Raw genomic sequence first — 24802 nt, 5'->3', positions numbered from 1 at the left:
TGAGGTCACGAAGAGTTGGAAACAACTGAACGAATGAACAACAACAACAAAGCCTGATGAGGCACTGGCTGCACTATAGTGCCTGTAAAACTACAACTCCCAGGATGTCCATTGCTTGGAGCCATGGCAGTGAACGTGGAGCCAAGCCAAGCGGCATTATTTCTGCAGTGCAGATGCACCCAGAGATATCGTGCCTTTTATGGGCCCATCCTCGCGGTTCAAAGTGCAGAGAGAAGAAAAGGTGCAGCGATAAAGATCCGCCCGGCTTTGGCAAATCGGAGAAGTTGCTTCTCTTCTCGCTTGTCCCAGAAGGCAACTTCCACCCCTCGCTGCCACTTTTGGGCTCTTGGCCATGAATTGGAAATATATTGTCGGCTTCACCCTTGCCGCCGCTGGGATACTGACCATTGGGATCTTACTGGGACATTTTGCCATCCCAAAAGAATCCCAAACTTCTGGCTCGGACCATGCCGTTTCCAAAGATCTGGATCCAGCCCTGCTTGAAGACTTCATGAACCAGGTGGACGCCGCCAGGATCCGAGAGAACCTCAAGTAAGGAACAGGAGTAATCCCATTGCTTGGTCCCAATTAGGGTAATCCTATAGAAGCCATTGTTGGGTCAATTGGGTTTTGATTCATCAACACTGACACTGAAATACAACACTGCCTGAGCTCTGCAAGTGCAGCATTTTCATCAGCTCTTGTTTCCCTTTTGTCTTTCCCAGTTCTCCAACCATTCTTCCTTTCTCGCTGGGTTAAAATACTCATCTTCATTGGGTTTTGTTGGCAGTCTTCAAAATGGGGGAAATAACCATCCACATCTGGAACCCTGATATGTTTCCTTCTTATCATCCATCCTGCCCTTCTCTGAATCTGCTCCAACTTGTCTCTCTCCTGCTTAAAGCTGAACAGGACTCCAGATGAGGCAGACAACAAAGTTTATTTATTTATTTATCGATCATGTCACGAGCATACCAAACAGTTGTATTGCATTTTTTAAACAAACAAACATACAAACCGACAAAACACAAAGTTTGCAAGGTTGGTAGTAGATTAGATGTCCTTTGACCAGTATCTGGCCACTGAGTGCCTCTGGTGTTGCCGCAAGGAGGTCCTCCCTTGTGCATGTGGCTGGGCTCAGGTTGCATTGCAGTAGATGGTCAGTGGTTTGCTCTTCTCCACACTCGCATGTTGAGGATTCCACTTTGTGGCCCCATTTCTGAAGGTTGGCTCTGTATCTCGTGGTGCCAGAGCGCAGTCTGTTCAGCGCCTTCCAAGTCGCCCAGTCCTCTGTGTGCCCAGGGGGGAGTCTCTCATCTGGTATCAGCCATGGATTGAGGTTCTGGGTTTGAGCCTTCCACTTTTGGACTCTCGCTTGCTGAGGTGTTCCAGCGAGTGTCTCTGTAGATCTTAGAAAACTATGTCTGGATTTAAGTCGTTGACGTGCTGGCTGATACCCAAACAGGGGATGAGCTGGAGATGTCTCTGCCTTGGTCCTTTCACTATTGGCTGCTACTTCCCAGTGGATGTCAACACCGGCTAGACAGTGTAATTTCTCCAGTGGTGTAGGGCGCAGACACGCCGAGATAATGCGGCATGTTTTATGAAGAGCCACATCCACTGTTTGAGCGTGGTGAGATGTGTTCCACACTGGGCATGCGTACTCAGCAGCAGGACAGATGTCTTCACTGTATCTGGTTGTGACCCCCAGGTTGTGCCAGTCAGCTTTCGTATGATATTGTTTCTAGCACCCACTTTTTGCTTGATGTTCAGGCAGTGCTTCTTGTAGGTCAGAGCACGGTCCAGAGTGGCTCCTGGGTATTTGGGTGTGCTGCAATGCTCCAGTGGGATTCCTTCCCAGGGCATCCTCAGAGCTCGGGATGCTTGTCTGTTCTTAAGGTGAAAAGCACATGTCTATGTTTTAGATGGATTAGGGATCAGCTAGTTTTCCCTGTAATAGGCGGTAAGGACACCTAGAGCTTCGGAGAGCTTCTGTTCAACCATCTCAAAGCTCCCTGCTTGAGCAGTAATGGCAGGATCATCAGCATAGATGAAGCTCTCTGTCCCTTCTGGCAGTGGCTTGTCATTTGTGTAAATGTTGAACATGGATGGAGCAAGCACGCTCCCCTGAGGCAGGCCGTTCTTCTGTTTCTGCCATCTGCTTCTCTGGCCCTGGAACTCAACAAAAAAGCTCCTGTTTTGTAGCAGGTTTCCTATGAGGCGGGTGAGGTGGTCGTCCTTTGTGATATTATACATTTTTCTCAGGAGGAGGCGGTGGTTCACAGTCTCATAAGCCGCTGACAGGTCTATGAAGACAGCTCCTGTGATCTGCTGCCTTTCAAAACCATCTTCTAGGTGCTGAGTCAGGTTCAGCACTTGCGATGTGCAGCTTTTGCCTTTTCTGAAGCCAGCTTGCTGTGGGATCAGACAGGGGTCTATTTTTCTGTAATTCTATGCAAAATAAGTCTCTCCAGAACTTTATAGAGGTGGCACAGCAGGGAGATTGGTCTGTAGCTTTTACAGTCTTTACAGTACAGGGTCATTACAGTCTTTGCCTGGCTTCAAGATGGCGATGACTCTTGCTTTCCTCCAGATTTTGGGGATCTGACAGGATGCAGTGCAGTTGTTCATCAGCTCCAGCAGCCAGCGCCTTGCTTTTGGTTTCCAGGTGGAAGGCGGTCAAGGTTGGCTTAACACACCTTCTTTCTCTTGGCATATGTCTCCCTTTCACCCTCCATTTGTGCCTCTTCGAATTCCACAGCACTGCTGGTCACAACGGACCTCCAGTTAGAGTGCTCAAGGGCCAGGGCTTCCCAGTTCGTTCTTGGTGTGTATGTCACAGTTTTTAAGGTTAGCTTTAAGTCCATCTTTCAATCTCTTTTCCTGTCCAGCAACATCACGTTTCCCATTCTTGAGTTGGGAGTAGAGTAACTGCTTTGGGAGATGGTGATCTTTGGGCATTCAGACAACGTGCCCTTCAGTCCGGCGGAGTTGATGGCATAGGAGCATCGCTTCAATGCTGATGGTCTTCTTCCAGGACGCTGACATTTGTCTGCCTGTCTTCCCAAGAGATCTGCATGCTTTTCCGGAGGCAACGCTGATGGAATCGTTCCAGAAATTGAGTGTGACATCTGTAGACAGTCCACGTTTCACAGGCATATAAACAAGGTTGGGAGGACAATAGCTTTATAAACAAGCCCCTTGATCTCCCTACGGATGTCCCGGTCCTCAAACAATATCTGCTTCATTCGGAAAAATGCTGCACTTGCAGAGCTCAGATGGTGTTGTATTTCAGTGTCAATGTTGACTTTTGTGCATCAATTAAATCTCAATCAAAAAATAATGATGGTAATTAATAATAAAAATAAAAATATAACCCCCAAGTTTTTGTCACACGTATTACCACTGAGCCATGCACCTTCCGTCCTATACCTGTGTGTTTGAGGGCAACATGGTGGTTTCCCTTCTTTTGCAAACTTTGCCCTGATGCTACGTCTCCCTTAGGGTCCTCTCTGAGAAGCCCCACATGGCAACAACAAAGGGGGACGAGGATCTGGTTCAGCTGCTTCTGACTCGCTGGAAGGACCCTCAATCTGGCCTGGACAATGCTACAGAGGTCCAGTATGATGTGTTTCTCTCATTTCCAGACCCGGAGAAGCCAAACAGCGTGGCTGTAGGTGAGGATAGGAAAGGGCAACGGTAATGAACTATTGGTTAACTTTGTGTGGATGCACAAACTGTGTTGGATAAATGTGTATCAAAGAGTTGTGGCAGCCGACCTAGGAAATGCCTAGAGAGGACCTTACTGGGTCCTCCGGCATGACGCTGCAATCAACTTCTTGCATCCTGTAGAAAACGGTTGGATGTCCATCTATCAGGAGTGCTTTACTTATATATTCCTACATACCAGGGGATTGGACAAGATGGCCTCTAGGGCAATCGTTCTCAACCTTCCTAATGCTACAGTACCTTAATCCAGTTCCTCATGCTGTGATGACCCCCAACCATAAAATTAATTTCGTTGCTACTTCATAACTGTAATTTTGCTACTGTTATGAGCTTTAATGTTAATATCTGATATGCGGGATATCCATTTGCTGGACCAAATTTGGTACAAATACTCAACACACCCAAATTTGAATACTGATGGAGTTGGGAAGGGTTGATTTTGGGAGTTGTAGTTGCTGGGATTTTTAGTTCACCTACAATCAAAGAGCATTCTGAACTCCAACAATAATAGAACTGGGCCAAACTTCCCACACAGATCCCCCATGACCAATAGAAAATACTAGAAGGGTTCGGTGGGCATTGACCTTGAGTTAGGGAGTTGCAGTTCGCCTACGTCCAAAGAGTATTGTGGACTCAAACAATGATAGATCTGGACCAAACTTGACACGAATGCTCAATATGCCCAAATGCGAACACTGGTGGAGTTTGGGGAAAATAGACCTTGACATTTGGGAGTTGTAGTTGCTGGGATTTATAGTTCACCTACAATCAAAGAGCATTCTGAACACCACCAATGATAGAATTGGGCCAAACTTCCCACACAGAACCCCCATGACCAACGGAAAATACTGTGTTTTCTGGTGGTCCTTGGTGACCTCCCTGACACCCACCCTGCAACCTCCCTAGGGGTCCCAAACCCCAGGTTGAGAAACACTGGTCAAGGGGAAACTTCCAAGTCTAGGGTTCCAAAACACATGATATCAAGGGTGTTTGTTCAAAGTGTCGGGATGTGAAAGAAGAGAAGGGGAGAGAAAGAGAAGAAGAATGAATAAAGGGTGGAAACAATGTTGATCAGTGTTCCCCATTCATTTTCTTTTTGGTCTGTTTTGTGTCAGTTTTGGAGAATGGCACCACAACGTTTGTCTCCCGAGAAACAGAAGAGGATGTGTCTACGGGCCAAGCGGACCAAGATGTCGTGAAGCCTTATGCTGCTTACGCCCCTCCTGGGAATCCCAAGGTACAAAGTAGGGGAGGAAATACCCCCCATGGGATTTGGACAAGATGACCTTTAGGGGTAATTTCCAGTTCTATGGCATCACCAAGGCCCTGTGACATCACAAAGGCTCAGGTATTAGCTCCCAACTCCAAGGGTCCCAGTTCAATCTGGCAATGGCCAGAATGTTTCACTTCCCTCTTCTCCTCCTCTCCCTGCTCCCCTTCCCATGTTCAGTGTAAAAGGAGGTAATGGCTAAATCAAAATAAACAAACACAATCTGATTTTTGGCACCTTTCTGCATGCATTTCTATCCTTCCGTCTAATCATTCATCGCTTTATCTTATCTTCATGTGGACTTTGCCCATTTACGAGCCAAGGGAAGATAACAATCCACACTTGATGGCAAATGAGGAAAAGAGGGAATGAGAATTGACTTAGTTTTGTGTGTACCGTTCTCCACTTTCTATGCCTAGCAGTCACCTAAGGTCACCACCAATTGTCATTTCCCTGCCAGCGAATTGGGAAATCCGCTCTGGGTTTTAGTCAGAACCAATGATTGCTGGTAGTGCCAACTATAGGGTGCATCTATATTGTTGACTTAATGCGGGTTGACACTATTTAACTGTTCAGTGCTATGGAACCTGACTCCCTGCACAAAATCTAAGACTCCAAAAGCGCACCTCTTCCTCTTTCCTTGAGAAAGAAGCCCCAAAGTGACCAGAATCATGCATATCAGCCACTCTCCAAATACACCATCTCTGTCCTTCCCATGGAGCAGAGAATATCGATGAGTAAGATTTAATTAATTTATAGATGGGGAAATATATAAAATGCTGCTCCACCAAAATTATAGCGCTCACACTATCAGCTACAAACAAATACACAGACACCTCCTATATAGTGCTGTTCACCTCAAAAATATAAAGCCATCAAAAGGATGAGGGAGTATGGTTGCTGAACCAGCTGTATATTTAAATATCTCTTTACTTTAATTGTTGAAATATATCCCACTGATTATACCAATATCAAGAGAGATTAGATCAGAGAAGGGGGTGAGACACTTAGTATTTTAAAAGTTAGGAACTGGGAAACACTAGAACTGAGAGACTTAAAATGATTCTTCAAATGAATTCCACTGCCACCATTTCAATAATAATCAGGCTGAGGTAATATTGTGAGTTTGATCTGTAACACACATTGTTGCACTATAGTTTCTTAGAGGCTGCTGTGAAGCTGACTTTAGTAATACTTTGACCACAAAGGTATTCACACTGAGGCTGGTATAAGTTAATAAAGAACTAGAATGTTTATTGAACAGGCTTGAAATATTCAGGTATAAATGCTTAATGGTTTCAGTAAAATACTGGCATAAAAAGCTTGTGGTTGCGTTAGAGTCAAAATCTTAAAACTTCTGGGTTACAAGTCTTCAAAGTTCCACTCCAGAAAATTACTTCAGGAAATTAATCTCTGAAAGTAACTCCCAAAATACCCCTTAGGAATCTAGCCAAAAATACCCTGAACTAGACTTCCTTAGGAATTGAACAGTCCACTAACTGGATACTGCTTCTCCACAGTATTCTAGCTATTTACTCAATAGCTACTCTGAATACTGAATACAAAAAGACTAACCCAATCTTCTTCTCTAAACCCAAACTCGCTCTCACTAACACAAACTCTCCAACTGCTCTCTAACAGCTCCAAACCCTAACTGACTCACTGGGACCTCAAACCTCTGTTTTTCCTCTAGACCACTAAGGCTCCGTCCCCATCTTTCTAGCCAATCCTAGCCTTCTTATTTTCGCTCTAAGACTTGAACACGTCCCCTCAAGGCAAACCTAACTGAAATGGCTTCTCCCTGTCTCCCTTTTCTAAAATGGACGCAGTGGCTTCGCCAGGCCCACTCCCTTAGGCTTTAGGCAGCCAGCTAAGGTAAGGGATTCATTACACAGAGCATAGCAGGTGAACCAGACTCCTCAGGTCTGTCACAACTTGAGCATTATTAGACTGAGTCTTTTATAGGAATATTCTGCTGATGTCGTCCCAAAGTTGTAAATTAATGATAGACATCTTCCATCCTGGATCCACCTCAGTTTCCTGGTCAGATGTTGATTCTTCTTGATTGGTGTTGATCTTATGTTGACTTCCTTCTTAACATTGTAAACATTTCTGTTATAACTGTCCCAGTTATTATCAGAGTTTACCTTTCAGTTCTTATTAGCAACTTTTAATTACAATCCAGCAAGCAAGTAGTTAGTCATAGCAAGCCTTGGTCTTTTACTGGAGTTTCCAAAATTATTAACTCCATCCATATATCCTTTCATTTTTCCATTCATTCCCACACATATCTTTAATCCACATTGATCAAATCTGCAATGATATTTTCGTGACATATTATGGAAGTTGTAGTTTTACAAGATGCCCCACCTTCTCTGCCCAAGAATGCTGGTGCCTCACCAGACTAAGGAGTCCCCCTGTGCCAGCAGGACTGAAGTCCGACAGGTTGGAGGTTCGAATCCAGGGAGAGCATGGATGAGCTCCCTCTGTCAGCTCCAGCTCCCCATACAGGGACATGAGAGAAGCCTCCCACAAGAATGGTAAAACATCCAAACATTAGGGTGTTCCCTGGGCAACATCCTTGCAGACGGCCAATTCTCTTATACCAGAAGCGACTTGCAAGTTCTCAAGTTGCTCCTGACACACACACAAAGACTAAAAATCTCATGATTCCTTAGCATTGAGCCCGGGCAGTTGAAAGTGGTTTCAAACTGCATTCATCCAACAGTGTGGATGCACCCAAAGACTCAAAGGGGATGATGTTTGGTTGCCATGGGTTTTCCTTCTGGACTCACTTCTCCTTTCTTCCTTGCGTCCTTTTAGGGAAAACTAGTCTATGCCAACCAAGGCAAGCCAAGTGACTATGAGTTCCTGGTCCAACAGCGGATCGATCTGAATGGCACCATAGCCATCACCCGCTATGGAGGGGCTGGACGAGCCGACAAAGTAAGTCTGAGATTTCAGGAAAAATCATATATATTCTAAAGCCTTTGACTGTGTGGATCATAATAAATTGTGGAAAGGTCTTGGTGGGATGGGCATCCCAAGCCCCCTTGTCTCTCTCCTGAGGAATCTGTACAAGGACCAAGTAGCAACAGTAAGAACTGACCATGGAACAACAGACTGGTTCAAGATTGGGAAAGGCGTACGGCAAGGCTGCATACTCTCACCCAACCTTTTTAACTTGTATGCAGAACACATTTGACATTACTTGTAACATTACTTTCCGGATAACCCTCATACATTCATTTGACAGTGAGCTGAAAGACTCCTGTTGTGACTCCGCATCACAATTTTGTGGTTGTTGTTGGACTTTTCCATTTGTAACATTTTTTTAAATTGTAAAAAATTGAAAGATTGAAACTATCCAAAAATCAAGCCCAAATTAAAACCTAGAAAGTTTAATGCCATAATCTCCTATTTCGGCAGGCTATTAATGGAGCCAAATACGGTGTCGTCGGCGTAGTGGTTTACACAGATCCAGCGGATATCAATGACAACAAGGCTTCAGCGGAAGAGACGTACCCCAATTCGTGGTACCTGCCCCCTTCGGGAGTGGAAAGGGGCTCCTACACCACCTATTTTGGGGACCCCTTGACCCCCTATTTCCCAGCCAAAGGTGAGATCTTGTCCTGAAGCCCAAAAAGAGTTGCTTACATATTGATGCTCTGGTTGTGTGAGGGGCTTATTTATTCATTTAATATTCATTCCTGTCCCACTCTATAATCAACTCTTGCAAAATTAGTTAACAACAATAATGCAGGTTTGCAAAGTCGATTGTTATGAAGCTGTTTTAATGCTCCCTTTACAGGATTTTGGTCTTCCAAATGACAAAACGGACCTCTGATTTGCTCCATTGTGTACATTTTGATCATAACAGTCAACTATGCTTTCTTTGGACAGTAAACAATATGAAAGGGGTGAAAGTTTCTCTCATTTGATGTTCAAGATCCAGCTCTTGGTGGCTTCCTAAAACCGCCTTGAAGCAACCCATCTGCTCCTCTGATCTCACCTCGATTTTTCAGGTTTCACCTACAGGATCCCAGAAGACCAGATCACAGGGATCCCACCAATCCCCGTCCAACCCATTGGCTTTGAGGACGCAGAGAAACTCATTTGGTGGGTGATGCAGACAAGGGGCTCTTGGGGTGAAGAAGTGGGCAGGACACAAGGCACATCTACACTGAAAAATGAATGCAGTTTGACATTACTTTGACTGCCATGCTTTGGAATACTGGAAGTTGCAGCTTGGTGAGTTACCAACCATTTTTTGGCACAGAAGGCCAAGTATGGAGTCATCAATGTTGTCTCATTGATGTCTGCAGTTTACATGGATCCAGCAGCCATCAACAACAACACGACGGTTAAAGGGAAATCAAACTGCATCTGTTTTACAATGTAGATGCACCCTACGATTTCAATGTTACATACGCCGGCCTCCCTTTAGAAAAATCTACCTTTTCCCCTTTCCCTCGCAGTAACCTGGCTGGCCTGAGAGCGCCTGATCACTGGCAAGGAGCATTGGGTTGTAGTTACTCTCTTGGACCCGGTTTCCGTCAAGAAGGGGCATTCCCCAACACAAGGTATGTCTTTTAGATGTTGGTGTGCTGTCATGCGCTGGACCTATAATAATTGTTTTTTGAATAGGATGTGCTCTTTGTGCCCAGTGGGAAGCCGGGTTGCCTTGGCTGAGAGGCCCTAAGGATTTTCCTCTACAAAAGTCTTTAGATGCTTGAAAAGTTTAACAAAGTCCTTTATTATTATATTGCCAAAGGCTTTCATGGCCGGAATCACTGGGTTTTTTCGGGCTATATGGCCATGGTCTAGAGGCATTCTCTCCTGACATTTCGCCTGCATCTATGGCAAGCATCCTCACTACCTCTGAGGATGCTTGCCATAGATGCAGGTGAAACGTCAGGAGAGAATGCCTCTAGACCATGGCCATATAGCCCGAAAAAACCTACAACAACCCATCCTTTATTATTGTTTAGATCTTCAACAATTTAAACAAACACTTCTCAGATCTTCAACAAGTCAAACAAATGCTTCTTAACTTGTCCAAATGGCTTCATGAACTGATTCTTTTCTTTAAGAGGAAAACCCCTTTTAACCCCTCCCAGGCAATTTACTTTCTATGCTTGCTGGGATGGGCTCTACTCCCGGCTCCAATTACTTCTGGTTACCCGAGTAGACCTACCAGTCAAGGCTCTGTAGATTCTCCAGCTGTAGTTCTTTTGGATCTTTCCCACGAAAGATGTGGAGCTGTTTCCCCCAGATGCTGTGAGAAACGAAGCTTGTCTACAGATGGAGCTGATCCATGTCCTGTAGCTAAGCTTTCCACTATAAGACTGAACTAAAAATGGTTCCCTTTTCCTCCCAGAGCCCTGGAAAAAGGGGCGGAACCAAAACTTAACAATGATAGACAGGTCATTGGCCCTATAATTGCAAACCAAGGGAAGCCACCTTATTGCAAAATGCATGGAACCCTGGAATAAATACAAACACTCAATAGAAAGAAAATGAAGCTGAAGCTCCTGGTACCAGCCGTACCAGCACAGTTAGCATGCACCTAGGTTAGACATTTATAGCTGTAATTAGAATCGTAGAATCATAGAGTTGGAAGAGACCTGGTGGGCCATCCAGTCCAACCCCATTCTGCCAAGAAGCAGGAAAACCACATTCATAGAATCATAGAATCCTGGAGTTGGAAGAGATCTGGTGGGCCATCCAGTCCAACCCCATTCTGCCAAGAAGCAGGAAAACCACATTCAAATCACCCCTGACAGATGGCCATCCAGCCTCTGTTTCAAAGCCTCCAGAGAAGGAGCTTCCACCACTCTCTGGGGCAGAGAGAGAGAGAGAGTTCCACTGCTGAACAGCTCTCACAGTTAGGAAATGCTTCCCCATGTTGAGGTGGAATCTCCTTTCCTGTAGTTTGAAGCCATTGTTCCATTGCAACCTAGTCTCCAGGGCAGCAGAAACAAGCCTGCTCCTTCTTCCCTAGGACTTCTCCTCACATATTTAAATCTGGCTATCATGTCTCCTTTCAACCTTCTCTTCTGCAAGCTAAATGTCACCATCTCCCTAAGATGCTCTCAATATAGAGTGTTTTCCAGACCTTGGACCATTTTGTCCACTCTTCTGTGGATATTTTCCACCTTGTCCACAGCTGTTTTGAATGGTTTTGCCCAGGACTAGACTCAGGATTATTCCAGATGAGGTCTGACCAAAGCAGAATGGAGTCTGACTATGATTTCTCTCAGTCCGGACACCACAATTCTTTTGATGCAGCCTAGAATCACATTGGTCTTCTAAGCTTCTGTTTGACATGGGTTGATTTGTTCCAGCTCATCTGCATTCTTCTCAAATTGTGGGCTGAGTTGGCTGCATTTTTGATCTTTTGTAAGGGGATAGCTGACCAAATCTGGAGATCCAGAGTTGCAAAACACCATTGGATATGGGTCCTACAATCCCAACTCTGATGCGTTTCTTTTCTTTCCAGCGATGTCCAGGTGAATGTTTATAACCAGGGAAGGATCAAAGCATCTTCAAACGTAATGGGGCTGATCCGGGGAAGCGTTGAGCCAGGTATGTTGCCTTAGGAGGAGGCAATGATACTACTGCTGCTGCTGCTGCTGCTGCTACTACTACTACTACTACTAATAATAATAATAATAATAATAATGGCTCTCTGAAATCCTGGGATTTGAAATTTGGTGGGAGACTGAGAACTTGAACCATATGGTGCAACAGGGCATTCTAAGTCCTTCCTTAAGCTCTACATCATGGAGCATCTTAACCATGGAATAAGAAGACCTTGTGCTTGTGTTTTAGTCCTGTCCACATACGTATTGCACCTCATCCTCTTCTCCTCTCCTAGACCGCTATGTCCTCTATGGAAACCACAGGGACAGCTGGGTCCATGGTGCTATTGATCCCAGCAGCGGGACAGCGGTAATGTTGGAGGTCACTCGGGTCTTGGGAACAATGGTCAAGGAAGGTGAGCTGGGAACAGATGGTGGACCACTGGGATTTGAGTCCAAACTTGGAAGATACTGTCACTTGGTGGAGATGGAGTTTCCTTCTTGAAATGTGGCGTAGGCACTAGTCTCTGAAACAGCAAAATAACTTCACCATGAGAACCTTTCAAACATCTAGTAGCCACTTGAATCTTTTTAAAGCTAAACATGTCTCCATGTGTTCCTTCCTTCAAGTCAACTTACGGGAGTCCCATGACTTTCATATGGTTTTCTTGTGCAAAGAATGTTCTAAGATGGTTTCCTCTGAAAAAGAGCTTGGGCTTCCTTGGTGGATTCCCATTCAAGTCCTAACTGGGGCTGCTTTGCCCTGAGAGTATTTAGATGACTCTTTCTATTTACTTATGGCAATCCCATTAATTTTTCAGAGGGTTTTCTTAGGCTGGAGATATTCAGAGGTAATTTTGACAGTTCCTTCCACTGAAATATGGTCTCCAACACTTGTTCCTTGGTGGCCTCCCATCTAAGTCCTCATTGGGGCTGACCATGCTTAGCTTCCTAGATCAGATGGGATTTCAGTCTCTCAGGATAGTTTCCCATCTACTAGATGTGTTGCAACTCAGGGTAGTTTTCACCTTGCTCCAGACATCACCACACCAAGGCTGTAGGTTTTTGTAGTTTATTGAGAAAAGCAAAATCAAAACAAAGAAATAGAAATGCAATAGTTCCATAGGCAAAACAGAGACTTAAATGTAAGAGCAAAGTTCCCAAGATCCAAAGGCAAAAACATGAAGCATAATCCCTTAGCAATGTTCAAACAAAAGTCCATGGTAAACAGTTGAAAACAAGACCGAAATCCCAGACTCAGGAAGTCAGAAGCGTGCTGCTAAAAGCCAAGGAAAATCTCCAGAAGTTAACATGGGAAGAGCAATGTTGGACTGACAACAACTGCCTGTCAGCTACAAGACTAAATACCCTTTGCGAACATGAAAGCATTGCGTTGACCTTGGGCATCTTTGGCTTCTCATTTGCTGGCTAAGCGAGTGCTTCTCTGAAGCCTTAATTGCAAATGATATTGTATGCTCATTAATTCAGTATCTGCAAGGCTATGCAACCCCTTATCTGGGTCCAGCTGAGACGGATCCTCTACCTGGCCATGTGGGATTTCGCTCTCGCTATCGGTCTCTCTAACTAAAGGAACATTCCTTTCCCCGGGGAACTGACTTGTTGTTTCTCCTTCAGCAGCCACACTATCAGCCCCGTCTGAAACATGTACAGGAATCTGTAAACCATCAGCCTCCTCGTCATCCTGCAGGAAATCAGGCTCAGAAGGCCCAAAATCAGGCTCAGAAGGCCCAAACAGCTCAGCTTCAGACTCAGAGTCAAGCAGAGTCACAACAAGATGGACTTTAGTGGGCCAGACCTTAGGGAGCATCGACACTGTTGGATGACTGCAGTTCAGCACCTCTTGAATGGCTTTGGCTCAAAGCTATGGAATCCTGGGATCTGTAGTATGGTCAGGACCCAACCCTCTTTGGCAGAGATGGCAAGAGACCTTGCCAAACTACAACTCCCAGGGTTCCATAGCATTGAAACCTGGCAATTCAAGTGGTGTCAAACTGCATTCATTCCACAATGTGGATGCACTGCTAGTCCAACAAGGACAAATCTCACAGTGCTAAAAGTCCTTCCCAGTACTTTGCACATCCATCCCAACAATGAGGAATTCAGGTCTGGTCCAGTCTTTCTTTTCTTCTTTCAGGAAAATGGCGCCCGCGACGTTCCATTATTTTCGGCAGCTGGGGGGCTGAGGAGTTCGGTCTCATTGGTTCTACAGAGTACACAGAGGTAAAAGGTCCTGGAACGTTAGGCCATAGGCCTCCTTACTTTTGCTGGAATCAGGGGTACAAACTCGAGAGTGTGGCTCTCTAGAAAATTCTCAGTCCTCCAGTACATTCCTATGGTCAACTTCCAAAAATATCATTCCAGAGGATCTAAAAATGTTCTCTCTAGAGATCTCTAAGTTCTCTAATTTGGCTATGCTCTGTTTTCATAATAATTATTCTGAAGGACGTAGAAGTGTTCTCTCTAGGAACCTCTAGGTTCTCCAGTGTTACTCGTTGGTCAACTTTAAAAGGAAGCATTCTAAAGGACCTACAAATGTTATCTATAGGAATCTCTAGGCCCTCCAACATAACTCTATGGGGAACCTCCAAAAGAATCATTCTAAGAATTAATAAATGTTCTCTAGAAATCTCTAGTTCCTCCAGTATGAGTGGTTAACTTCATAAGAATCATTCTGGAGGACCTAAAATGTTATCTCTAGGGATGGCTAGGTCCTCTACTACAACTCTTTCATCAACTTTCAAAGAAATGATTCTGGAAGACTTATACATATTTTCTCTAGGAATCTCTAGGTCCTCCAATGTGACTCTATGATTAACTTTCAAATGAATCATTCTGGAGGACTTATACATTCACTCTAGGAATCTTTAGGTCCTCCAATGTGACCTTATGGTCAACTTTCAAACAAATCATTCTGGAGGACTTATAAATGTTCTCTCTAGGAAGCTCTAGTTCCCCCAATACAACTCCATGGTCAACTTTCAAAGAAATTATTCCAGAGAACCTATAAATGTTTTCTCTAGGAATCACTTGGTCCTTCAGTGTGACTCTATAATCAGTTTTCAAAGGAATCATTCTCTCTAGGAATGTCTTGGTCCTCCAGCATGATTCTATGGCCAAATTCATAAGAATTGTTCTGGAGAACCTTAAAATGTTATCTCTAGGGAAATTCAGGGTCTTCAGTGCGACTCTTTGGTCAACTTTCAAAAGAATTGTTCTGGAGGGCCTATAATTGTTCACTCTAGGAATCACTAGGTTCTCCAGTGCAACTCTCTGGTTGATGTGGAGGTTGAAAGCAGCATCTGTTTTTCAGGGAAGAATGGGTTAAAAATAGGAAAATGGTTGGATGTTTTTGCTCTGAACAAGAAGACAGTTGGGAGTTCAAATCAAGAGAGGGCCTCCTAAAGCAGACCAAAGATTTTAATGGATTTATTTGTATACCACTTAAAGATAAATTCAACCACAATAACATAAATGTAGCAATAGGTTTGGAACAATGCCGACATGAACAAAAATCAAGAAGGATCAGATTCAATGTATTGAATGGAGACATGATTCTAGTTATGAAAGGGAAGTTTCTGTACCTGAAGACGTGGACCATCTCTTCCTCTCTTGCAGGAATTCTTCAGCAAATTGCAACAGCGCAGCGTGGCCTACATCAACGTGGATATCGCCGTCTTTGGTGAGCTTCAGCAAGGATAAGAAAAAGCACCTCTATTTCTTTAATGGCAAAGCACATGATCACTGTGCCATGTCAGTGGGATGTGGAATCCACTCTATGTTTTGGGCTGTAACTATAATTTTGTGATATATTTGGACACTATACTGCAGGGGTCCTCAAACTAAGGCCTGAGGGCCGAATATGGCCCTCCAAGGTCATTTAGCCGGCCCTCACTCAGAGTCAACCTAAGTCTGAGACGACTTGAAAGCACACAACAACAACAACAACAGTCCTATCTCATTGGCCAACAGAAGGCCGACACTTCGCATTGAAATACTAATAAGTTGATATTTGTTTAAATTGTTCTTCAATTTAATTATTGTGTCGTTTTAAAGTGTTTTTTGCACTATGTACAGTGTGCATAGGAATTTATTCATGTTCTTTTTTTAATTATAATCCAGCCCTCCAACAGTTTGAGAGACTGCGACCTGGCCCTCTGTTTAAAACGTTTGAGGATTCCTGCTATAGTGCTTATGCCGTTGTGCCTGGGGGCTATAACTCTTAGTGAAAGAGACATAGACGTGACATCTTTCCCCCAGGGGATTGCTTCTTGCCTTCCTTTAAAGAACTGGAACTCCCAAGGACCAAAACACTGTAGATAACTCAAAATAGGTTTTATTGTCCACAAAGAGTTATTCCTTTAAGGCAATAAGCTGGAAGTTTCAAAGGGGTAAAGGAAAATATACATTAGAGTCTCTGGTTGTCTTGGGTCCAAGGAGATTTTGCAGCTGAGAAGCTTTTCAAGGTTCCCTCTTTCTCAATGGCTGCAAATGCCTGAACATTCACAGCCCCAATCCAAATGGCCTATATTTGAAGACACAAAGCCTTCCTCTGATGCCACAGAACCGGTTTGAAGGCACTTGGGTCTCCTCAACGTTGTCCAGGGCGATCTGGGCATGAAGTATGAGTCCCAAGGGTAAAAACCTTAGAATTGGTGATGAGAGGTAACTTAATTAAGGGCTTTAGAGCCAAGTCTCTTTCTCACGTCTATCTGATAGAAAGTTTGGTGGTAGAATGGAAAAGGAAAAGCTCTGCCCCTCCTCCAGGAAGAGGTGGGGCCAAGCAATTGAGCTGAGGAAGCAATATAACTGGTGCAAACAACATTGATTGACAGCTATAAATAACCAATCAATCCAACTATACATTTACAATCTAGGCAAGTTTGGGCAAGTTATACAGTTTAAACCTTTGCACTTTAAAGTTCTACACACAGGTGGCACCACTCACGGTGTCACAGTGCTTATGTATCCATCCCTTCTTGTGTATTTCTCCTTTGGCAGCCAACGCAACCTTCAGGGCTCAAGGAACCCCACCAGCTCAAAAGGTCATTTTCCAGGCAGCTCAGCAGGTAACTTCCCAAAGAGACCTCCAGAGTGGACACTCATGCTATCAAAGAGAGTAGTGGACAAGCCCACACTGGGCAGTCATGGGATTTCGATACCTGCAGCCAGGGAGGGGCAGTCAAGGAAATGGTGAGCCCTTCCCTTCCATGAGGAAGCAGGTCTGGGTTTAATTCCCAATGGGAAATGGAGTCTCACCTTTCCTCCCCAGGTGAAGACCCCAGCCAATCCATCCATCTCGGTCTACGAAAACTGGAAACAGCATTTCAACCGGAGCAGTTCTGTATACGGCCTCATTCCCAGGTGGAAACGGGGGCTGCTTTCTTTCTTTGGAACTTCAACATCACTTCAGTTTCTTCTGCCAACATAAACCAGATTCCCTCCCTCCTCCTTCTCTTCTTCTCTCTCCTTCCTTCCTTCCTTCCCTCCCCTTCCTCTTCTCCTCTTCTTTCTTCTTCCTTCCTTCCTTCCTCTTCTCTTTCTCCTCCTCCTCCTCCTCCTCCTCATTCTCCTTCTTCTCTTCCTCCTGGGCATCGCATTCAAAGGGAGATGTTGAATATAAGCTGGAATGTGTCCAGAGGAAGAGGGGCACTCAAAGGATAGCAAGCCCTATGAGGAGCGGCTTCAAGACCTGGGCACATTTAGCCTGCAGAAGAGAAGACTGAGAGGAGACATGAGGACGGCTAGGTATAAATTCATGGGTGGAAGTACTAGGGAGGAGGGAGCAGTCTTATTTTCTGCTGCCCTGGAGCAATGGCTTCAAACTACAGGAAAGGAGATTCCACCTGAACATGAGGAAGAGCTTCCTGATGGTGAGAGAGAGCTGTTCAGCAGTGGAACTCTCTGCCCCAGAGTGGAACTCTCTGCCTCAGAATAATGGACTCTGGAGTCTCCGGTAAAACCAGGTTTTCAGATTTACTTAAGCAGCTCAAAATAGACAACATACACCATCAGCGGACAGATGTGAAGAACACAAACCGAAAGAGATAGGAACCAATACAAACTGCAGCTGGAAGGAAGTTTATCTCTGGCACTCCCTAATCTTTCACAGAGCAAGAACTCAGGGTCACATTCTCACAGCTTGTTACTTTGCTGTTTAACCCTTCTGTGTCAAAATACATCCTGGCAATACAATTCTATTACAATCACAATCCTATCACATAAAATTAAACACACATCATACATGAATTACACACTGACAAATCCATTATCAAATACGGAGGTGAAGAAGCTGTCTTGTGTATCTGAGAGGCCTTGGAGGTCACTTTCTATCCTTTTCCATTCAGTTTAGGGTCTCTGGGCGCTGGGAGTGACTATGCCCCCTTTGTGCATTACTTGGGCATCACATCCATGGATATAGCCTACACCTACGACCGGGTGAGTGCAACCGCCATACTGAACAGGGCATGCCAGTTTCCTATAAACATTGACAAAGAGGCCTCTCTCATTTTTTGGCAACTTGCTTTTTGTCAATCCGCTCTGTCACTCATCCTGCTTTTCCCTTCTGTATTTGGCGCCATCTAGCTTCCAGTCTTGTAACTGCAAGCTAATGAAGGCTGCTTTCCCCTTTTCAACCATTTCCACTTTTTGACAGTGGATCCTTCGAATAAGCGGGGCATTCCTGCATTCACCTACTTTTTGAGAGCCAATGTGATATAGTGGTTTGAATGCTGGAACCCAGTTTGAGGTCCCATTCCAGCACAGGAACCCTCTGGCTGACACTGGGCAAGTCACCCTGTCTCAGCCTCGTGTGGACACCCCCTCCCCCATGAAGTCCCACTCCGTTTCCGTGAGGTAGGATCTCGGTGGCCAAGGGAGGTTTCTTATTCTGTCGCTTTCCCCCCAGAGCAAGACTTCTGCCCGCATCTATCCTGTGTATCACACGGCCTTTGATACCTTTGACTACGCCGACCGGTTTATCGATCCAGGTAAGGGGTCCCAATGCTCCGTTATTTTATTGGACTTCTTTTCAATATATTTTACAATTGTAATTATGAGCAAATTATTTTTTATAATTGAATGAATAATGTTGACTTTTTATAGTTTTTTTGTACTGTTTGTGTTAACTTGTCAGAGGCAGTAAAGGGTAGCAGTTTGACGCCTGTAGTGAATTCCCTACCTGTTAGGCTAGGAAAAACCTAGAAAAGTAGTTCAGCAGAAAGAGCAGCTTTGGAGGGAAATGAGGGAAGACTATGATTGGCTGAGTGAAAGTGGGAGGAGCCTATTTTGGCAAAAGAGGGGAAATGACTTTAAGGGAAGGTTTGAAACCCAGTAAGGCAGATTGAATCTGGGTGTCAAAGAAGAAGGAGCTGGGAGATAGTAGTGGTGAAGGATTAGTGAGATAGGCCTGAAAAATTGCTCTGTGGGCTAGCAGAGATAGCTAGTGAATAGTTTTCTACAGCTATTAGGGAGATAGCTGGTGGAGGAGTGAGTAGATCCAGGGTAAGACTATCTGTGTAGGTGTTTAGAAATTACTTTCAGAGAGGATATCCTGTAGTAAATTCTGTGGAGGGAGAGAGAAGTGTTCCTGTGTAACTAAGTCTGAACTGCTTAATGTAACCACACACCTTTATGCCAATTCTTTGAAACAGCTAAGCTTTATTCCTGATTTGTTCAAATTCTCTTCAATAAACATCATTGTTTTATTGTTCATAACGCCTGCCTCACGTGTGCCTCTGTGGGTGAAGCTTTAACACGCAGTTTCAAGCAGCAAACAAGAGTCTATGGTGGCAGTGTATAATTTAAAGAACTATCTTTTAGTGTTACCTCAGAAACACAAGTCTGAGTGCTAAATCCAACACTCTCTTTCCTAAAATTCTTCAAGTAAGCCAAGGGCTTGATAGTGCTGTTAAGTGTGGTGGGTGCCAGCGGTCTTTCAAAAGGTTTTGTCAGCCAAAGAAGAAAGTTCCAGCTTTCATTAGTACAGCTTTATGATTTGTGGGCTTTTAATCGCAGAAGCCTCATTGCAATCACAAATGGAGTTTCTGCCTTTAGGGATTTATATAGTTTCCCCCAAAATAAAAGCCTCTATCCCTCAATCCGTTTATAACGCCACTCCCGGGATGTGCAGTTTTTCTAGATCTATTTCACAAAAACTGCAGGCAGTTAAAATTGTGTGAAGCTGCATTAATTTTGCATTGCAGACTCAAAAAGGTCCACTTTCCAATATCCATACGTCTTTAGTGGTAGGGGAATCTGAATCAGGATAAAAACTGAATATTATGATCTGCTCCAAGTCCCTGTTGAGAGAGAGAAAGAAAGACACAAATACTATAAATACATTATTATTATTATTATTATTATTATTATTATTATTATTATCAGCTCTTAATGAGACATAATGGCTCTTAATGAGACATGCCGCATTAACACGGGGTGTCTGCACCCTACACCAATGGAGAAATTACACTGCTTAGCCGGTATTGCACCACCTGACATCCGCCAGGAAGTAGCAACCAATAGTCAAAGGACCAAGGCAGTGACATCTCCAGCTCATCCCCTGTTTAGGTATCAGCCAGCACGTCAACGACTTAAATCAAGAAATAGTTTTCTAAGATCTACAGAGACACTCACTGGCACACCTCAGCAGGTGAGAGTCCAAAAGTGGCAGGCTCAAACCCAGAACCTCAACCAGTGGCTGATACCAAATGAGAGACTCCCCCCTGGGCACACAGAAGACTGGGCGATTTGGAAGGCGCTGAACAGACTGCGCTCTGGCACCACGAGATGCAGAACCAACCTCAAGAAATGGGGCCACAAAGTGGAGTCCACGACATGCGAGTGTGGAGAAGAGCAAACCACTGACCACATGCTGACCACCACTGACCAACCTGAGCCCTGCCACATGCATCATGGAGGATCTCCTTGTGGCAACACCAGAGGCACTCCAAGTGACCAGATACTGGTCAAAGGACATTTAATAGAATATCAAGCTTGCAAACTTTGTGTTTTGTCTGTTTGTTTGTTAAAAAATGCAATACAACTGTTTGGTTTGCTCCTGATATGATAAATAATAATAATAATAATAATAATAATTATTATTATTATTATTCTGCTAGAATTCTTATTTTTAGGGGGTAAGGTCCTCATCTTGCCTGAAAGAGACACGTACAGAGGTTGGCCCGGGTTGATGAATTTGGTGGAGCTTCTTTCTGTGGAGGCTTTACAACAGAGCTTGGATGGTCATCTTTCTGGTCTCCTTCCTGCTTGGCAGAAGAAGGCTGGACTGTGTGGCCCTTGGAGGGCCCTTCTACTACTATGGCTCAATTATTCTGTTGCTCTTTGTGTTGTCCTTTGTGTGTTGCCAGGATTCACCAGCCACCAAACGGTGGCACGGACCGCCGGCAACGTACTTCTGCGCCTGGCTGACTCATTGTTTCTCCCGCTCAACGTCAGTGACTACGGAGAGACCCTGCAGCAGATGCTTGTGGCGGCCGAACAAGGCTTCCAGGCTGAGTTGGCAAAGAACAACATCTCTCTGGGTATATTTCTGGATGGGAGACCAGAGGGAAGGCCTGGAGGACAATGCTTCAGGCAGTCCCCAAGTTACAAACATTCGACTAGCAAATGACTCATAGTAAACAACGGAGGTGAAAAATCAGGAAGCGAGCGAAATCTGCCCTTCAAAAGGGAAATTCACACCTGAAAGAGTTATTATCATGGAGAAAAGGGTCTCATTTGAAGCTTTTTCTGCAATCCTTCTTTCCACAACAAACCACATCTCTCAAAATGCCATTCTAGGACCAGGCTTTAGCACAGCTGGCTAATCACCAGCAGCAATAGATCTTATCAACCGAAAGGTTGGCAGTTTGAAGCTTGGGTTGGGGTGAACACCCGACCTTCAGCCCAGCTCACTGTCCACCTAAGCCAGGGTTCCTCAAACTAAGGCCTGGGGGCTGGATATGGCCCTCCAAGGTCATTTACCCAGCTCTCACTTAGGGTCAACCCAAGTATGAAATGACTTGAAAGCACACATGTTCTGTCATGCGCTGGGCCTGTAAAGAATTTCCTTTAGAACAGGACGTGCAACCTTTGCCCAGCAGGAAGCCAGGGGCCCCCAAAGAGAAGTTCTCAGAGGTATTCCACCACAAATGATCTTTAGATGGCTTGTGAAGTATAACAAAGCCTTTTATTAATGAACAATCAAACAGAAACTTCTCTTGTCTTCAATAAAGCTAAACAAATGCTTCCAAGCTTTATGCAACTGGTGACTTCCTAATCTTGCCCTTGAAGGACAGGCAACTGTCTTCAATAACTTCTTCATTATAAATGGAAAATCCCCTTTTTAACTTCTCCCAGGCTGACTGTAATCTAACCCTTACTGACGTGGGCTCCGCTACCGGGTTGAACTGCGTCTCGAAGCACCGAGTGGACCTACCAGTAAAGGCTTAGATATTCTCCAGCTGGAGTTCTTTGGTCTTTAGGGCTGTTTTCCTGGAAATTCTTTGGAGACTCTTAAGACTGTTTTCCACTGGAAAGTCTTGGATGCTCTTAAGACTGTTTCCCCCCGGAAAGTCTTAAGGGTTGAAGCTTTTGTACAGGGGAAGCTTGCACACGTCCTGTACATTAGCTTTCCTTGCTGAGACTAACTAAAAATGGCTCCCTTCCCTTCCCAATTGCCCTGAGCAAGGGGTGGAACGAAAACTTAATGATGATGGACAGGTGACTTGCCCTATGATTGCAACCAAAGGAAGCCACCCTTCTGCAGAGTCCCTGAAACCTTGGACTGCAAGTAAACATTAAATACAAAGCAAATAAAATTGGAGCTCCTGGTACAGCCATACCAGAACAACACAATAACAACAACAATCCTATCTCATCAGCCAAAAGCAGGCCCACACTTCCCAATGAAATACTAATAAGTTTATATTTGTTAAGATTGTCCTTCATTTTAATTATTGTATTTTTAAAGTGTTTTTTTTTTTTACTACAAATAAGATATCTGCAGTGTGCATAGGAATTCATTCTGGTTTTTTCCCTCCAAATTATAATCTGGCCCTTTGACTGTGACCTGGCCCTCTGTTTAAACAGTTTGAGGACCCCTGATCTAAGCAGTTCAAAAACAGCTCTGAGCTGTGAGTAGAGAAATTAGGAACCACTTAAGCAGGGTGGTATTTTATGGTACCATAAGTAAAATAAATAAAAAGGAAATACCAGAAATGGCAAAAAATCAAATATTTCATTGTTATTTCATTATTGGTGATTTTTCATGACAGAACCAATTAGGAACTGCCATTTATAACGAAATTTTGAAAGTTTTGTTAGAGTTCTGAAATTTTCACCACCAGAACTTATCAACACTCTAGAAGCAAAGCACCAGTGCCCCCTAGTGTTCACCACCAGAACTTTAGTTTTGTGAGTACTTTAGATGCACCTACAGCCAGAGAGGGAGGCAGAAACAAATCTGCTGCAAATACATCTAAAAGACCAAGGGAAGAGCTTGAATGTTATTATGAAAATGGAAATGGTTGGAAGGTCCAATGCCTCCTGATTTCTCCTCCTTTTTCAGCTCCACTCAAAGAGGCCATCTCCCGCTTCCAGTCTGCAGCTGCTGGTCTGAATCAACGCATTTCCGACCTGCAAAAAGAGGATTCTCCCAGGTGAGTATTCTACCGAGGCTGAAAGAGCGTGCCTTGCCCCAAGGTCACCCAGGGGGTTGCCATGCCTGGAGCAGGATTCGAACTCTGGCCTCCAGAGTCCTAGCCCAGCGCTCAAAGCACACACAGAAAACCTGTTCTCAAGTTGCCCAGAATTAGTCAGAGCCATAGGAGCCCCCGGGGGCGCAGTGGGTCAAACCCCTGGGCCGGCAGGACTGCTGGTTCAAATCCGGAGAGTGGCGGAGGCAGCGCTGATGGAATCATTCCAGGAGTTGCATGTTACGTCTGTAGACAGTCCACGTTTCGCAGGCATATAGCAGGGTTGGGAGGGCAATAGCTTTATCAACAAGCACCTTGGTACCCCTATGGATATCCCAGTCCTCAAACACTCTCTGCTTCATTCAGAAAAATGCTGCACTCGCAGAGCTCAGGCAGTGTTGTATTTTAGTGTCAATGTTGACTTTTGTGGAGAGATGGCTGCCAAGGGAGCGGAAATGATCCACATTTTCTATTGTCCCACCATTAAGCTGTATCACTGGCATTGGAGAGTGGTTGGCTGGTGACTGCTGGAAGAGCACTTTGGTTTTCTCCATGTTTAATGACAAGACAAGCTTCTCGTATGCTTCTGCAAAGGTATTTGAAGTGGCTTGCAGAACTTCTTCTGAATGTGCACAGACGACGTTGTCATCAGCATACTGGAGTACATTTTGTTGAAAACCTGGGAACTGTATAACCAAATCTGATTCCCTTCTAACCCATCATCCTTCCCTCATTTCTCTGAAGCCCCCTCCACATCCGGATGGTGAATGACCAACTGATGCTGCTGGAAAGAGCCTTCCTGAACCCCAGAGCTTTCCCAGAGAAGTATTATTACAGGTGAGCTACACACTCTGCTTTCTCTTGAACACCAGCATTGGGACTGTTGAGGTTTAGCTGTGGCTAGAGTTGGACTTTGGGGAACCCTCCAGCTCTGTGGTAGGAGTAGAACTAAATCATCTGTCCCAGGACAACTAAGCTAAAGAGACCGTATGTCTCTGATCCTGGAGGTGAAATATCGTCCTCCAAATGAGCAAGCCATGGATAATCCCAATTCTGAGATTTTAACCAGCCCTCCTTCAAAGGTGTCCAAATAGGCAGCCGTCTTGTGGCAGTGAGTCCTTTGGTGCATCTGAAATGTTTAATGTCTATCAGAAATGTTTGATATCCATCAAAGGTTCCCAATGCACTCCAGGAATACTCAATAGGCACATTGGAACTTTCCAATATACTCCAGATGCATCCAATGGACATCAGAAATGCCGGATGCTCTTCATGTACATTGGATGTCCCTCTTCGCTCTTGGCCTTGGGGTCACTCCTCTGCCTTTTCTCTCCTCTGAATGCAGCCACATCCTCCTGGCCCCCAGGTCTTCCGGTGTGGCCACCTTCCCCGGACTGGCTGATGCCGCCTCCAGCGCCGACTGGGATGGAGCGCACAAGCACATGGCCATTGCCAGCCACGCCATCGAGAACGCCGCCGCTCTCCTCGAAGCTGTGGCCGAATGA

At 44.7% G+C, this 24802-nt stretch overlaps 1 protein-coding gene across 1 annotated transcript; it reads left to right on the top strand.

Moving 5' to 3' along the window:
- The first annotated feature begins 280 nt into the window (after nucleotides 1–280).
- On the top strand, nucleotides 281–24802 carry NAALADL1 (N-acetylated alpha-linked acidic dipeptidase like 1). Its single transcript, XM_060760088.2, has 19 exons — nucleotides 281–552; nucleotides 3505–3677; nucleotides 4845–4966; nucleotides 7823–7945; nucleotides 8429–8618; nucleotides 9025–9118; nucleotides 9478–9582; nucleotides 11502–11587; nucleotides 11880–11999; nucleotides 13739–13824; nucleotides 15220–15283; nucleotides 16603–16670; nucleotides 16874–16965; nucleotides 17949–18039; nucleotides 18509–18590; nucleotides 20970–21143; nucleotides 23171–23261; nucleotides 24042–24134; nucleotides 24643–24802. The coding sequence occupies exons 1-19, from the start codon at nucleotides 353–355 to the stop codon at nucleotides 24800–24802; spliced, it is 2214 nt and encodes a 737-aa protein (XP_060616071.2). The 5' UTR covers nucleotides 281–352.

Source organism: Anolis sagrei, chromosome 2 (genome assembly GCF_037176765.1).
Source record: "Anolis sagrei isolate rAnoSag1 chromosome 2, rAnoSag1.mat, whole genome shotgun sequence".
Classification (NCBI taxonomy): Eukaryota; Metazoa; Chordata; class Lepidosauria; order Squamata; family Dactyloidae; genus Anolis; species Anolis sagrei.
Note: the sequence above shows the minus strand (reverse complement) of the source record. Positions and strands in the feature narration are given on the sequence as shown.